Source organism: Suillus clintonianus, assembly GCF_016758775.1.
Source record: "Suillus clintonianus strain FC179 chromosome Unknown DEU56scaffold_118, whole genome shotgun sequence".
Classification (NCBI taxonomy): Eukaryota; Fungi; Basidiomycota; class Agaricomycetes; order Boletales; family Suillaceae; genus Suillus; species Suillus clintonianus.
The window spans coordinates 68,123-83,235 of NW_024539342.1; the positions used below are offsets into that span (position 1 = coordinate 68,123).

Sequence of the window (15,113 nt, forward strand, 5' to 3'; positions counted from 1 at the left end):
CAACAGTCAACCAGATGCACTCATAGTAAATATGTATAGTAAAGGTTCGCTCTTTTCCTCATACCACATCGAACCGCAGTTGAAGTGCTCCAGCCGATGCTTCTAAGCCACAATTGGTTCTACCTACAACAAATACAAGGAATTTAATAAAATCACCTCCGACCTCTCATGCCGGCTTACAAACGCTTTTACTTTTGATCACGACTTAGTACTTAATATGTAATGCCCAGCTTGGGAATGGTCTTCATAAATTTCAATGTCTCGCCCGCAGTTCGTTGCTCAAGCGCTCAAAGTCAGTCGTTCAGCACAACGTGATCACGCTCCGGAAACTATTTTCAAAGTCTTCATCTTATGAAGCACTAGACCCTCCTGCATACCCTTGTGCAGGTCCTCATCGTCCATCCTCGTCATCGACCAAATGCGCTTTGTCACAACCTCGACAGAATTCAGCAGATCAGTATTTATCAATGCATCAAACCCAGCACGAAACTTCGTCGTCACGGCTGTCAGTTCCGATGCATACAGTGCTGAAGGCTCGAGCATTTCACTTGATATAATGGGCGTGCGCGTCCAACCTGGGTGGACATTCATAAACTGTATAACTACTCAGTACTCAACGCTCTGCGGCTGCTATCACTGTCCAGTTACTCACCCGAATATTCCAAGCGGGAAGCTTCCTGTGCCAGGACTTCGGTGAACGAATCCAAGGCTAAATAGTGGTGAGTCAAAGTCACACACTGGCACTGTGCCATAGATGCAACGTTACCTGCTTTCCTACGAACACCAAATACTTCAGCTAACGCTTTATCAAACAGCACCAACATACTCACGTAGAGCTATAGAATCCGATCATTGGGGCCCCTGTGGTTGCTGCCGCGCTCGATACTTGCACGAGTATGCCCCCAGCGCCTTTCGGGTTCACTTCTCTAAAGAATCTCATCGCCTCGAAGCTTACCGTTACCGCGCCCCAGAAATTGACATCCATTAGCACCTTGGCACGGTCCACCATCGGTGTCCCCTCCAGCTCTTGATAGAACGCCTGCCCCGCATTGTTATACACGACATCGATGTGCCCAAAGGCGTCCTTGGCCTTCGCGAAGGCAGATTTGACCTGCGCCTCGTTCGTCACGTCCATTGGAAGTACTAGGAGCTGGGTGTGCGGGTATTTGGCGACGAGGTCATCAAGGACGGAAGGCTTGCGCAGAATTGCGACCGCAATCTCGCCGTTATGCAGGACCTCTTCCACCATCGCCCTGCCGAACCCAGAGGAACAACCGGTAACTGGGAGCAGTTAGTGATCTGCACGCTGAGCAGTTGCGTGCCAACTCACTCAACCAAACTCGAGGGGTGGATTGTGCCATGACAATTCTGCGTGTGTTGCTCATGCGCCAATACCATGGTGCGAGTCGCGGGCGGGGAAGTTGATTCCTGGGATCATCACCGTGACCCAGGGCATATCAGCTGCGCCATCCATTAAAATGCGACCAGCAGGAATCGGACGGGATGGCTTGTTCTTGTGGTCCCCTCCGGATCCTGGATCTGGTTTGCAATGTTGAACTGCAATAAGTGAGACCATATCTACAAAGCGGTATACCAAGTGCGGGTGGGGTCATGCTTTGGAGTCGCGCATAACGCAAACGTGGAATGTGTAATTGAGAAAAGGGGAGAGACGCGACGCGTAATGATTATCACATACGACAGGTGGTTCTAATATCATTTTAAAATACGCGGATGAGCAGAATCACTAGGGGATCAGCAGGTGTGAGAGGTTCGAGAGATGTCAGCCCTTGCACGATGCGAGGGCAAGCCTTGCGTGAGTCTTGAGAGGCCGCTTGGAGCAGATTTCAAGAGGCCGACCTGAGGGCTGGCAGAGGCTGGGGACCTGGGATGGACAGAATTCTCTGCAGTTTCTAGTGCTCACACATACCTTCTGCTCTCTATTTCTGTTCTAGACCCTTGCGTTCGTTTCTTGAACGACGTGAATTCAAAGTTTTGATATGTAGTATTTGTAGCAGAAAACCGAACTGGCCGATTCACTTGATGACTCAAAGGTGTACGAAGTCCTCTTACCTCTTGTGGACGCGTGACGCTGACTAAAGGAGCGCGGCTGTCTGGCTTTCCAGCACCATGGGCATCAACAATACATACTCAACCCGAACCTTGACGTGCTTGTCCAGACGTCCATTTCCCGACCAGGCACTTCAAACAATCATTCCTTCACCCAGCTGCCCATGTACATAAACTCCTTGAACCTTAATCGAAGTTCTTCGTCCTTCGTAAGCCTCCTGGAAAAATAATCCAACCACGATGGGATTCATTCAATGCGTAAGGCGTGTACTTTGACTCCACAACACCAGGTTGGTGAAGTTCTTCTGGCAGAAGCCGTGGGGGAACCACATTGGTGATTTGTGACATCTTGTGCTTCCTCCAGGCGGAAAGGTCATGTACTCGAGTTCGAACTCTGGATCATGGGTATGATCAAACTGCGCCAGTCTTGGCATATAGAACTGTGATTAACGTGTGTGATTGGTAGGAGGTGCTCATGGGGTACGAGCGCACCTGTATGAACCCTAGTGGCGACCATGTATATTGCCGTTCACACTAGTACTGCATAGTTGTCGTAGTGAGTGTCCACGAGGGGTTCCGATATCTCCGGAAAACCAACGATGAGCAACAACTAGCCGCCTGTTACTTACAGTGGTACCGTGAAATGTTGTACAGTGCGATTCTATGATGGAGTTTGTAAAAGACACATAAGGCTAACTCATACAATAGTCCAATAACACAACGAAGTCCTACCGCACCTCCTTCGGCGGTATCCACTCTGGTATCTTCCCCCATTCGAATTTCTCTGCAGCGAACGCAGCCTTTACATCCACTGGTAATATGTCCATGTAGTTTGGCGGCAATAGTCCAGCGTATCTGTCAGGTTTTGTCTGTATTTTAGACCGTGAAAATCCGGGTGTTGATGCAGACGGTTTCGAAGTATCGGTTGGGGTTGTGGCCATTGGAGTTGCGAAAGCAGAAGCAACCACGGGCGCAGAAACGCCGAAGGATGATGGAGCTCCAGCGCCTGTGCTCCCGAACGCAGAAGTTGTTGGCGCTGACCCGAAAGCAGACTGCGGCGTTATGGAGGACCCGCCGATTGCACTTGGTGCAGATGGCGTAGGGCCAAAGGCGCTTTGTGAGGGTGTCGCGGAACTAAAGGCACTTTGTGCTGGTGCAGAGGAAAAAGCACTTTGCGCCTGTGCCGGCGCAGCAAATGCGCTTGGTGTTGGCCCAGAGGCAGGGGTTCCAAATGATGGCTGTCCAAACGCCGATGCCTGCGTCGGTGCCGACACAAACCCGGATGGTTGAGATGCAAAGGCAGAAAAACCGCCACCGGCTCCAGTGCCAGTGCTCCCAAACGCCGACGATGGAGTGCCAAACGCGCCTGTGGAAGGCGCTGCAGAGCCAAATGCACCAGACCCGGGTTTAATCAATGATGATTGTCCGAAAGCCGACGTTGGCTGAGTGGCTGAACTGAATGCAGATGGTTGCCCAAAAGCTGAGCTCGGCTGCTGTCCAAACGCTCCTGTCGTCTGAACAGCCTGAGGCTGCCCGAACGCAGAAGTTGTCTGCTGTGGCTGCCCAAATGCAGACGTTGACTGTTGTGGCTGCCCGAAGGCAGACGTTGATTGTTGTGGCTGTCCGAACGTTGAAGTGGCCTGTGCAGGTTGCCCGAACGCAGATGTAGTTTGTGCAGGTTGCCCGAACGCAGACGTAGTTTGTGCAGGTTGCCCAAATGCAGACGTCGCTGCGGATGTGCCAAACCCTGTCTGGCCGAATGCAGGCTGCCCAAACCCTGATTTTCCAAAGGCACTGGAAGCCGCGCCAGACACTGATGGTTGAGGGCTAGCACTAAACGCTGGTCCGCTACTAAACGCTGATCGCCCACTAAACGCGGAAACATGATCGAGCGCACCCGAACCAGGTGAAGCAGCTCCCTTGCTCAATTTGAAAGCAGCGTCATGCAACTGAGAAACGTTGCTCCTGGCATTGTTGTATGCCTGCTCTGAGGCAGCTATTTTATCTGACTCGTATTTCATCTGTTGATAATTTCATCAGTCATTAAAGAAAAATATCCTTTCCTATTCGGCTACGCACATATTCGTTTATTGTCCCTGCCTTCAACGCAGTCACCGCCTTCGCACGGAGTTCCTCAGGTGACTCGTCCAGTCCTGCGACAACCACCGGCTCATACTTCGCAGCGCCATAGGATGATAGTGGCCATAAAGGTTTATCTTGTAGAGCGGTGACGTCTCTTGCCATTGATTCAGTGCTACAAACCATGGTGTTAAGAAATCGGACCGTATGTTGACCCATAGATCCCGAACAACTTACGTATATGGAACTGCCATGTCTCTCGAATTATTATTGGTCCAACTTTGATCTAATCATTGCATTATATGTGAGAAATGTGAAAGGAGAACGAAAGTCGAGACAACGTACTCCCAAAGCCACCTTGTTGTGCTCTGTCCGCTGGATGCTCGTTTCGACATCTATCGCCGTACTTGCATGCGCCACGTAGATAGTACGTGCAAACTGTCTGACATTACAAGCGTTAATACTGCCTCAAGTTTACAGAGTGGTAGCGCACCATGGGATACGGGCTCGTCGGAAAGAAGCAGGGGAATTGCAACCAAATCGAGCATGTTTGCGGCGTGCACTTACACTAACAGATTATGTAATGACCTTAGAATTCAATAAGGACAAACAACAGTCAGCCTCGACTCTCCTTGCACTGAAGTACTCATAATGAAAGAGCAATTGCAAGAGCGTCACACCCAAATCTACGTCGAGAAAGGATGCTGATACAAATAATAGATCCTATCACAGGGATCTCAAGCATACTGCATACAGTGACTGGATGGTGAATGACGCATCTTCGAAACGGTGCAAGTTCCGCCGCGCGCAGTGAGAGAATTTCATTAATATTGGTACTTGACATAATTCGATGAACTGACGTGAGTACACCAACAGTACTCCATGGAACGTATGGACATAGAATCATTTCCATTTGTCGAGAATCGCGTTCAACTTTTGGAATTCGTACCATGGTCAGAAACTTGAACTCCCCTGCATTTCAGTTGGGTTCGAGTTTTTGCCCATGGTGATGTGCTTGATGCCATGTTATATAGTCACCAGATGGGGCCTATTCTGCACGAACGAGTCTGATGACTGCCAGGTGTTGTGATTGGTGGAAACTAGTAAGCACATCAACATGTCACAACTGGTATACGGTACCACGATATTAATCCCACCACCCCCACGTTCTACCCAACACAAACACAGCCCCAAAACCCGTCAACCAAGAGACGCTAAGCACGGCCGTCGATTCGGCTTTGTGTGCGTCCACCTTCTCGTATCCATTTGTGTCTGTAGTCTCGTAATAACCGCTATTCAGGGGAACGGGCAAGGTCTGTATGTATAGTCCAGGTTTTCCCATTAGCTGTAATGGCCTCAGAAGGATACCCGGATCCTCAGATATGTATAGCAAAACTGCAGCTGCGATATATGGATGCCTGATTGCTGGAAGTGTTTAAGCTTTTCAGTAAATTTTGTCAACAAGAGGCGAATGACCTACACCAGATGTTGAGTCCTATCAAACCACGCGAAGCACAGGAGAGGACAGTGCACAGATTGAAATTTGAAGTGCTTAAGAGAATTCTAGTAGTGCCCCGCAAATTGGAAATGTCCGAGGGAACAGTGCCTAATATTTTGGAAGAGCCCAAGAGAATAGCGCGCCACAATTTGGTAGGGCCCCAGAGAATGATGCTCCACAACTTGGAAGGGCCCCAGAGGATAGCGTCCCACAATTTGGAAGGGCCCGAGAGAATAGTCGCCCACGCTTTGGTCCAGTGGACGCCGAACCGATCTAGATATCTGTTAGATCGTCTGCGAAGAAATAGGATCCCTATTAACGTACCAGAATTCATGACTAACCGCCACAGCTTCTCATGGTATGCCTGGAGCATAGCCGGGCTCCAGTTGCGATACATGTATGCCTGGTTGCTAAAAAGTGTGCATCAAGCCCGTAACCCGAGGCATGATAACCGAGAGGCGAATAACACACACTAGTTGCCTGGCGTCTGTCAGAGCATCAGACGCACGGGAGAGAATGTTGCCCGGTAATCTGGCCCAGTCGATATTTGGCAGACCTAGATATTTCTGGGACGTGGCCTGATTTCTGATATGTGCGTATCGAGTCGTATCAGCAAAAGCGTATCAATAATTAACAGGCGTATAACATACATCAATTGTCTGGCCTCTGTCAGTGCATCAGACGCACGAGACAGAATATCGCCCGATGCTTTCGACCAGTCGATGTTTGGAAGGCCTAGATCTTTCTCAGACATAGCTTGATGGCTGAAAAAAGTATATTGAGCCGCATCAACAAGAGGCATACTACATAGTCTAAGGGCGAAGAACCTTAGTTGTTTGACCTCTGCCAGAGCATCAGACGCACGGGAGAGAACAACGCCAGATAGTTTCGACCAGTCAGGCAGGTTTACATCGTGCTGAGACGCGACCTGATTGCTGAAAAGTGTTGAACTACTATCAGCAAAGGCCATGTCGGTGCACATTCATGGGGCCAATAACCTCATTTGTTTGACTTCTGCCAGAGCATAAGAAGCACTGGAAAGAACGGTCGACAATTTCGATCAGTCAGGCAGGTCTATATCTTTCTTGGGCATGGCTGAACCTGTAGGTGTGAAAGGTCAATCCCGCAAGCTTTGTGATTCTGTACAAGAACGACCAAGCGCTCATCGACACCTAACTTGGGCCTGGACTTGGCCTGGACCATCAATTGTTGAACGTTGAACTCTCACGAAATCAAACCTTGCCACTCTTCTGACAAAATCATCCCAATTTTTGCTGCATACGTAGGCAACACATTTACTATGGAGCTGCAGCTCGAGGACGACAAGCGGGAGGCTCGCCAGGAAGGTATTGACACCCCATGAACAATTCAGACTCAGCAGCCCGCGTGAAGAGCATGGCCGACTCCGCGCGCTGGCTCGCCAGTACTTAACAAACTTACCTGTCATAAACTTCCGGTACTCGGTACTAGGACGACGGGGTCATGCAAGCGTACGAGGAACAAGTGTACGTTTTATCAAGTAGATAAACACGTCACTTAACGGTTGCATCGATATAGCTTCACGATATTTCATGCTGCTGGCACTGACTCCTACTCCGAGTCCCTCCATCATAAGCGCTAATCACATCAATTCCACCACCCCCACGTCCTGCCCAAGACAAACCCAGCCCCAATAGCTGACATCCAAGAGACGGCAACCGGAAGCATCGATCCTGCTTCAGGATCCCCATTCTCGTAATGGCCAGGGTCCATTAATCTCATTCTCCGTGCTTCGTCGGCTTCCATTGATCTGATTGCTTCTTCTATGTCCGAGTCATCATAATAGTCAGTGGCACCGTATGACTGAAATCTTGCGAAGGTGGAGTCCCGTGGCACGTAGCCGCCGTAGTGATGGGATTGGTACTGGGATGCCAATGAATCTGACATGGTTGCGTTTAGTTGAGACGAGAGACCTGTAGAATAGGATGTGACCTCTCGCTACGCCTTCTCTCCTGAAACCAAAAATATATAGGATAAACCTGCCCGAGAGCTTGAAGGGCCACAGGATCAACCGAAGCGGGAGGAGACAGATAAAACGCGCAGTTTTCGCCGTGAGCCGCAATGGCGTCAAAAGGATCTCAGGACTGTCAGAGATCCATATCAAGGCTCCAGCTGCAACATATGGGTGCCTGATTGCTGGGGAGTGTGATTCAGTTTATAAACAACCTCGTGAACAAGAAACAACTTGATAACTTACACCAGTTATCAACCTTTGTCAGAGCATAAATTGAAGAGGCGAGAATAGTGTCCCGTAATTTGGGCCAGTCAATGTTGGGCAGGTGTAGATCTTGATCTTCTTGGGACATGGTTGTATGCGTGTAAGCCTGAAGGTCGAGCCAACCAGACAAGTTTGTTTATAAGATGATAGTAAGCGCCGAGCGCTCATGTATTACGTTGCCATAAAATCAACCTCACGATGTCATTCTCTTGTCAAATGTCATAAATACTATCATCAACGTTTCGGGCTGTTCACTCGAGCAGCCCAATATTCCCCTCACACAAATCTCAACTACACACTCTCCTGGTTTTCTGATTCGGATGCTCGTGTAGCACGGTCCGGCAGGTGTTGTGGCCCAGGGAGGCAAGTTAGTTGAGCTATTAATATTGTCGGTGAGGGTTTACTCACTTTTGGCGAGGTGCGCAACTATTAAAACACAATTGTAGCAGATGAGCCTGCGAGCCCAGCGACTACCTGATTGTCAGAAAGTTAAGCCCATCAACAAAAGGCGTAATCGAGAAGTGAATCACCTGTAAACACTCGCCTGGCCTCTGGGACTGTCAGAGTACAAGAAAACAGGGCCCGACAATTTTCACCAGTCGATGTCAGGCAAGCCTGTATGAAAGGTCAATACTACAGCCCCAGCCAACACCACCTGCACTCCTCCGCACTTCATGGCATCAGTTACGAATAATTAGCGGCATCGTATTCATCAAGCTTTCACAAAATCAACCCCGAACTTGGTTATTCCTTTGAAAAAAGTCACATGCATGCGCCCCAACAAGGTAGTCTCATTTCAACTCCATTCGATACAAAACAATCCAGTCACCTCATTGGAGCCACCACCCCCACTCCCGGCCCAAGACAATCACAGCTCCAGCATATGACAACAAGGAGACAAGCGTCAACAGGAATGTCAACATGCCAGCGGTGGCCCCAAGTGATTGGAGTTGCGAAAATCCAGAGCCTCGGGGCACGTAACCACCGTAGTGACTGGCCTGATATTGGGACGCAAGTGAAACTGTCCCAGCATTGTTTAGTTACCAAGCGGAAAGTGATGTATTTGTTTACCTTGCTGTACTCCTTGACTCCTGAAGCCAAGGCACCAGATAATCAAATACACCGGGAGAAAACACAGGAACAACGCAATTGCTCCCGTCGACTGCAATAATGCCAGGAAGATCCCAATATTTGTAGCTGCAGAGATGAGTATCAAGATTCCGGCTACTGCGTATGGATGGATGATTGCTGGAAATCATGTATCAGTTAGTATAGCATATATCGCGATCCAGAGCTGAATGACACATACATTGGGTATTGATCGCTGTCAAACCGATTAAAGCACCGGAGAGAACAGTGCGCAACAATTTGGGCCTAGATAGTTTGCATCAAGCCCATCAACAATTATGGAATACTCAAGTACTAGTAGCGAATGACATACACCAATTGTTTGGCCTTCGTCAGAACATCGGACGCACGGGAAAGAATGGCAGCCCATAATTTCGCCCAGTCGATATTTGGCAGGTCAACCTGATTGCTGTATATCGAGGCGCATCAGGGAAGATGTAATGATCTAATCAAAGGGAAAATAACCTACACCTGTTGTTTGGCCAATATCAAAGACGCTTGGGAGAAAACACTGCCCGACAATTCCGACATCATGATAGCTGGAGGCATGAAGGGCAATACCAAAGGCTTTGTGGTAGTGCACGAACAAATGTACCCCAGCGCTCACCGACTCAGAGTCTCGACGTCTACCATTTGAGCTCCGACGAAATCACGCCCAAACCTGCCATCAATAATTTGACAAGCCGCAACTGCCGAAAAAACGTTGCTGCACACATCGAATCGAGAAGCTGGAAGCTTGGCCAGAAGTAGAAATGAACCAACAATTTACATCGTCTCCGAAGCTGCATATCAGGTGGCGGATGCGACGGAAGGCATCCTGTAAAAAGTCAAGCCTTCATGTGACGGTATGTCGCATATATAGCCGGGAACTCAGTCAGAGCCAAATCTAAGGTGGGCTGGAGAAGAGGTTGAGTATCCGGTGAACAGGGATTGACTCACGTGCACCGACCTGCATTGACGTGGGAACCAATTCAGAGTCAGCTGCTTGTGAGATCTCAGGACCACGGCAGACTCCGCGCTGCTTCCGCATGTTCGTCGACTCAACATCAATGACACCTCCGGTACCGGTACAACATAAGCACTACGGAGTTGCTACGGAGCTACGAAAGCTGAATTTAAGGGAACATGCGTACGTTCTATAGTTACTGATAAGTGAATGAACACGTCACTGGTTATAACAAGCTCAGGGTGTAACATCACGATATTCCATGTTGCGGGACTGATGAATGTATCTATCATGGCGCGTTTTCAGCCATGAGACAAGTCCTGTGGGTATTACGGATATCAAAGCTCTAGCTGCAACATATAGGTGTCTTATTGTTGAAGAGCACATTATCAAGCTCATCAACATTGCCGCGAACGAAAAGCAAATAACCCACACCAGGTATTAACATGTTAACCTCTGTGAGAAGAGGCGAGAATAGTGCCCCGCAATTCGGGCCAGTCAATGTTGGGCAGGTCTAGAACTTGCTGGGACATGGCCGTGTATATATAAGCTTGCAGGTAACTGGTAGAAAATCAATAAAAGGTGTACATGATCAAGAAGTGAATCACCTGGAAACAGTACTTGTCTGGCCTCCGTACTGTCTGAGTACAAGAGAACAGCGCTCGACAATTTTCACCAGTCGACGACAGGCCTGTATGAAAAACCAAAACTACAGCTCCTGTACTCTATGCATCAGTATGCATCAGTACTCAGTCACAAGCTACCGGCTCAACGGTATCCATCAAGCTCCCGCGAATTAACCCAAAACATTGTCATTCTTTTGACAAGTGTGACGTGCATACCTCAGCAATATAATTACACGATACATAACAATCCGAACTACGTCATCGTAGCCACCATCCCCATTTCCGGCCCAAGATAATCACAGCTCCAGCATATGACAATAAGGAGACAAGTGTCGAGGTGACCGTCGGCATAGTGGCCCCATATGACTGAAGTTTCGCGAATCCAGAGCTTCGTGGTACGTGACCACCATAGTGGCTGGACTGATATTGAGATGCAAGTGAACCTGTCATGGCGTGTTTAGTTACCAAATAGAAAGCACTGTGTTTGTGTACCTTTTGCTACTCCTCCACTCCTGAAGCCAAAATACCAAGTGGTCAACCGCACCGGGATAAAACACATGAACACCGCAGTTGATCCCATCAGCTGCAATGATGCCAGAATTATTGCAGGATGTGTAAGCGCAGATATGAACAACAACGCTCCAGCTGATTCATATGAATGACTGATTGCTGGAAAGTACGGATCAGTCCCGTAAAGCATATCGTGCTCGAGAGCTAAATGACACCTACACCAGTTATCGATCTCTGTCAGAGCACTAGAAGCATGGGAGAGAATGTTGCCCGATACTTTGGACCAGTCGATGTTTGTCAAGTCTACATGTTTTTGTAACATGGCCTGATTTCTGAGATGTGCAGACCGGGCCGCGTCAGAAAAGGCGTTATAATCAAGAAACGGAAAACATACGCCAGCTGTTTGGCGTCTGTCAGAGCATCAGACGCATGGGATACAACCTTGTCTGATAACCTGGACCAGTCAACGTTTTGTAGGTCTATATCATTCTGGGACGCCGCCTGATTTCTGTGTATCGAATTGCGTCAGCGAAGGCATGATAATCAAGAAACGGATAACATACACCAGTTGTTTGGCCTCTGTCAGAGCATCTGACGCACGGGAGAGAACACTGCCCGATATTTTGGACCAGTCGATGTTCTGTGGGTCTAGATCGTTCTGAGAAATGGCTTGACTGTCCGCATCAGCAAAGGCTATGAATCGAGAGGCGAATAACCTACACTCGTTGTTTGGCCTCTGTCAGAGCATCAGATGCTTGCGAAAAAACAATGCTCGACAACCTCGACCAGTCAGACATGGCTGTAGGCGTGAAAGTTGATATAACGTTGATACCCGAAGCTTTGTGATAGTACGCAGGAACGACTGTAACTAAATTTTGCTCAGACGTCCATCAATTGAGCTCCCACGCAATCAAACCTAAACGTTGCCCAAATCTGTCTTCACTCATTTGACAAGCCGCATATGCCCAACACCTGTCACTTGAAATTGTACTGCATGCATCGACGGCACCCATTCATCAATGTATGTGCAGCTTGCATGTACTAGTAGCCCAAAGTCGAGAAGCCGGAAGCTTGGCCAGGAGGAGAAATGAAGTCAAACCGCCATGCTATCAGCAGTTGAATATCATATGGTGCACGTCACGGAGGGCACCCATAGAAAGGTCAAGCCTCCATATATGTAGTATAGCCGGGGACTCAGATCTAAGGCGGGGAAGTTGAGTGTGGCGAATTGAGGTAGAAACCAATTCAGAGTCAGCGCTGGTCCATGACGTGGGCAAGGACTGCGACAGACTCCGCGCTGCTTCCGCGTACGTGTTACAGTCCCTATGTTAGCCTATCGAAAATGATATCAGCACAAAGCTTCCGGTTGACTTCCGGTACCAAGTAGCACGACGAGGCCACGCAAGTTGACAGCGAATTTACGGGAACATGCCACGGTGTCGCACGTAGACGAACATGTCACATACTTCAATGAGTATAGCTGACATTGACTCAACTCAGAGTCCCTCCATCAATCGTCGATCATCCACGTTACCACCCACCACATCAATACCACCATCCCCACTCCCTGCCTAAGACATAGTAAACTCCAATACCCGACATCAAAATCACAGGATCCGCAAATGTCGATTCTGTTTCATCCTCGTCCTCGTAATCATCAGCAGCCCCTTGCGCCTGGAATTTTGAAAAGACGGATTCCCGTGGCACATAGCCACCATAACGACGGGATTGGTATCGGGATGCATATGAATCTGTCAGGGCGTTTTTAGTTAGTGATGAGACAAGTCTTGTGGTGGCTACAGTTGTGATTGCCAGTGAAGATGTACCTTTTGCTACACCCTCTCTCCTGAAACCGAAAATATACAGGATGAACCTGACCAAAAGCTTGAACGGCCAAAGGATCAACCGAAATGGGAGGAAACATGTATAACGCGCGAGCCGCAATGGTGTCAGAACGAGTTCAGGATAATTACAGATGCACGTTAGAAGTCCAGTTGCGACGTATGGATGTCTGATTGCTAGAGAGTGCATTTGGAAAACAAAATCAACAACGTCCAGAACAGTGAACAGGAAGCAAAAACTAACACCAATCATTGGCCTCTGTCAGAGCACAACAAGTGAGGCAGGTACCGGTGTCCCATAATATCGACCAGTTGATGTCTTGCTGAGACATGGCTGTATGCGCTCAAGACCATTCACAAAGAAATTTGGTTTTATAGTAGGCGTCAGGGCATAATAACTTTAAATAAGCGCCAGGCGCCAAATGCAACCATCAACCGAGTTCGTATGAAACCAACCTCGTTGTTCCTCGTGACACAATCACCACAGTGCAGACTCGAACTTTGCACCATACGCAGGGGCCACACATTCACTCATGCAGCTCAAGGTCGACATCACTAATGACATAGCATCTGCTTCATCATACGGCCTGAACATATTATGATGCAGATACAAATTCCTCACGTTCGACCCCAGGGACGCGTATGTCACAGATGTTGTTGACACCTGGGACGTTTCATTGGTAGGTGGGGATGCTTGGAATGGCGCCCGCGTCATACATGTGGCATCCGCATTGGTAGCGCTGGTGAGTTGAGATCAAAACATATCTACAACTCGCCAGAGTCAAATGTCAGGCGTGTGCGACCAACTGTATACATTATGTGAGAACTGATTTAAAATGTTGATATGATGTGGCACTTGCTTATTAGAAACCGCCGAAGTAGCATGAACTACTCGGCGCTACGAGAGTAGCATTTGGGCGTGCAGCGCGCAAAGGGAGGGAAGGGAGACCGTTGAATTGGAACACCTTGAGCGGGAAAGGCATAGTGACGAGGAAAGGCAAAAGTTTGCATTGATGTACTTGTAGATTGTCGCACTATAAATCACTGGACGATTACGCAACGTCCCAAGGGCCGACACATGATATATGATACTTGAATCAGTAGGACGGTGGACTGTATGAGAGTGTCCGCCCTTCGCAATGGCATGTACTGATTGAAAAACGGCGTTGGCAGTCGGAGTGATACCAAGCCGGAAAAATACGATTTGAGCGTGAAGGAGAGAAAGGGAGCCAATGAATAAGAACGATGCCCGCCGTGTTCATGGGCGCACGAGACATCGACGGCATGGTGACAACCACGACAGAGAAAGGCCATAAATTCAACCTTGAACGTTAAAATCCATCTGGGGACCGCAACGACATGAGGAGCGAAGAACTTTGCACGGGGTATTTATGGCGATGATGATGATTAAAACCTTGGCTTAATGACACCACACGCTGCATGAGGCTGAAGCCTGCTCAGCTGAGTGAATTGTGTGAGCAAGGAAGTTATTTTGGGGGTCGAACAAGTCTCGAGTCAATCTTTCAGCTGAAGCGCAGATCATGAATTGTTTGGAGATAAAAAAAAAAAAGAGGTCGCCTTAGCGCTTACAAAGCTACCGATCTGTGTTTGTCGTCGTTTGGCATACGTCGAGCAGCCTGGGGGCAGGAACGACTGTAACTACTAAGCATTTGAGCTCCCACGAAATCAAATCCAAAGAAGCCACACTGCCATGTTATTAGAAAGTCAAGCCTCCTTGTATGTCTCATAGCCAGAAACTCAGATTTAAGGTGGGCTAGGAAGTTGAGCGTGGTGAGTGGGGGATCGACAATTCAGAGTCAGCACTAATAGGGTCCGCGACGCGCATAATGACCGCGATAGACTCCGCGCTGCGTCCGCGTGTTACAGTCTATGCATCGAAAATGATACAGCACGACGCTTCCGGCTGACTTCCGGTACCAAGCAGTACGATAGGGCCACGCAAGTTGACAGCGAATTTATAGTAGGGGAACGTACGTTGTTCTACTGAGTACGTAGACGAACATGTCACATATTTGCAACGACTATATTAGCATATGTTGCTGACCCCGATTCAACTCCCTCCACCGTTGCTCCATCCCCACGCCCCGCCTAAGACAAACACAACTCCAATACTCGACATCAAGTGTACAGAACCCGCAAG

At 48.6% G+C, this 15,113-nt stretch overlaps 7 protein-coding genes across 7 annotated transcripts; all 7 read right to left on the bottom strand.

Annotated features, from left to right (window-relative positions):
- Positions 1-315: 315 nt before the first annotated feature.
- Positions 316-1,361, bottom strand: DEU56DRAFT_917878 (NAD(P)-binding protein; the record flags this gene model as incomplete). Its single annotated transcript, XM_041358045.1, has 5 exons — positions 316-602; positions 653-709; positions 767-774; positions 831-1,281; positions 1,331-1,361. 5 exons carry the CDS (start codon positions 1,359-1,361, stop codon positions 316-318), a joined length of 834 nt encoding a protein of 277 aa, XP_041203197.1.
- A 1,434-nt stretch (positions 1,362-2,795) lies between these two features.
- DEU56DRAFT_695798 (uncharacterized protein) lies at positions 2,796-2,993 on the bottom strand (the record flags this gene model as incomplete). Its single annotated transcript, XM_041347215.1, has 1 exon — positions 2,796-2,993. A coding segment is annotated over one exon (198 nt), but the record flags the coding sequence as incomplete, so codon positions are not given.
- Positions 2,994-5,195: 2,202 nt separating this feature from the next.
- On the bottom strand, positions 5,196-6,120 carry DEU56DRAFT_77717 (uncharacterized protein). Its single transcript, XM_041351757.1, has 3 exons — positions 5,969-6,120; positions 5,627-5,917; positions 5,196-5,571 (listed from the first exon to the last, which is right to left on the bottom strand). Exons 1-3 carry the CDS (start codon positions 6,039-6,041, stop codon positions 5,294-5,296), a joined length of 642 nt encoding a protein of 213 aa, XP_041203199.1. The 5' UTR covers positions 6,042-6,120; the 3' UTR covers positions 5,196-5,293.
- Positions 6,121-7,063: 943 nt separating this feature from the next.
- Positions 7,064-8,261, bottom strand: DEU56DRAFT_832730 (uncharacterized protein). The gene is made up of 5 exons (XM_041354605.1): positions 8,052-8,261; positions 7,881-8,001; positions 7,618-7,819; positions 7,202-7,565; positions 7,064-7,149 (listed from the first exon to the last, which is right to left on the bottom strand). The coding sequence occupies exons 1-4, from the start codon at positions 8,067-8,069 to the stop codon at positions 7,271-7,273; spliced, it is 636 nt and encodes a 211-aa protein (XP_041203200.1). The 5' UTR covers positions 8,070-8,261; the 3' UTR covers positions 7,064-7,149; positions 7,202-7,270.
- Positions 8,262-8,574: 313 nt separating this feature from the next.
- DEU56DRAFT_832735 (uncharacterized protein) lies at positions 8,575-10,029 on the bottom strand. The gene is made up of 5 exons (XM_041354606.1): positions 9,499-10,029; positions 9,343-9,438; positions 9,211-9,275; positions 8,973-9,149; positions 8,575-8,922 (listed from the first exon to the last, which is right to left on the bottom strand). The coding sequence occupies exons 1-5, from the start codon at positions 9,576-9,578 to the stop codon at positions 8,732-8,734; spliced, it is 609 nt and encodes a 202-aa protein (XP_041203201.1). The 5' UTR covers positions 9,579-10,029; the 3' UTR covers positions 8,575-8,731.
- Positions 10,030-10,817: 788 nt separating this feature from the next.
- On the bottom strand, positions 10,818-12,090 carry DEU56DRAFT_77757 (uncharacterized protein). Its single transcript, XM_041351779.1, has 6 exons — positions 11,832-12,090; positions 11,675-11,785; positions 11,506-11,619; positions 11,331-11,443; positions 11,094-11,270; positions 10,818-11,044 (listed from the first exon to the last, which is right to left on the bottom strand). The coding sequence occupies exons 1-6, from the start codon at positions 11,906-11,908 to the stop codon at positions 10,860-10,862; spliced, it is 777 nt and encodes a 258-aa protein (XP_041203202.1). The 5' UTR covers positions 11,909-12,090; the 3' UTR covers positions 10,818-10,859.
- A 566-nt stretch (positions 12,091-12,656) lies between these two features.
- On the bottom strand, positions 12,657-13,284 carry DEU56DRAFT_917884 (uncharacterized protein; the record flags this gene model as incomplete). Its single annotated transcript, XM_041358046.1, has 3 exons — positions 12,657-12,862; positions 12,938-13,129; positions 13,197-13,284. The coding sequence occupies 3 exons, from the start codon at positions 13,282-13,284 to the stop codon at positions 12,657-12,659; spliced, it is 486 nt and encodes a 161-aa protein (XP_041203203.1).
- Between the last annotated feature and the right edge of the window lie 1,829 nt (positions 13,285-15,113).

Bases quoted from the DNA above. Each gene is read 5' to 3' on its own strand.
- DEU56DRAFT_832735 (XM_041354606.1), bottom strand. From the start codon at position 9,578: ATGCCTCCAGCTATCATGATGTCGGAATTGTCGGGCAGTGTTTTCTCC. The intron at 9,439-9,498 runs GTAGGTTATTTT...CTCGATATACAG, and splicing joins ATATTGGCCAAACAACAGGT to CAATCAGGTTGACCTGCCAA. The intron at 9,276-9,342 runs GTATGTCATTCG...CAAACTATCTAG, and splicing joins ACGAAGGCCAAACAATTGGT to GCCCAAATTGTTGCGCACTG.
- DEU56DRAFT_832730 (XM_041354605.1), bottom strand. The intron at 7,820-7,880 runs GTAAGTTATCAA...CACACTCCCCAG, and splicing joins GACAAAGGTTGATAACTGGT to CAATCAGGCACCCATATGTT. The intron at 7,566-7,617 runs AGGTCACATCCT...CGCAACCATGTC, and splicing joins AGGAGAGAAGGCGTAGCGAG to AGATTCATTGGCATCCCAGT.
- DEU56DRAFT_77717 (XM_041351757.1), bottom strand. From the start codon at position 6,041: ATGTATCGCAACTGGAGCCCGGCTATGCTCCAGGCATACCATGAGAAG. The intron at 5,918-5,968 runs GTACGTTAATAG...ACAGATATCTAG, and splicing joins GCGGTTAGTCATGAATTCTG to ATCGGTTCGGCGTCCACTGG. The intron at 5,572-5,626 runs GTAGGTCATTCG...AAACACTTCCAG, and splicing joins GATAGGACTCAACATCTGGT to CAATCAGGCATCCATATATC.
- DEU56DRAFT_77757 (XM_041351779.1), bottom strand. From the start codon at position 11,908: ATGTCTGACTGGTCGAGGTTGTCGAGCATTGTTTTTTCGCAAGCATCT. The intron at 11,786-11,831 runs GTAGGTTATTCG...TGATGCGGACAG, and splicing joins ACAGAGGCCAAACAACGAGT to TCAAGCCATTTCTCAGAACG. The intron at 11,271-11,330 runs GTAGGTGTCATT...CGTACTTTCCAG, and splicing joins GACAGAGATCGATAACTGGT to CAATCAGTCATTCATATGAA.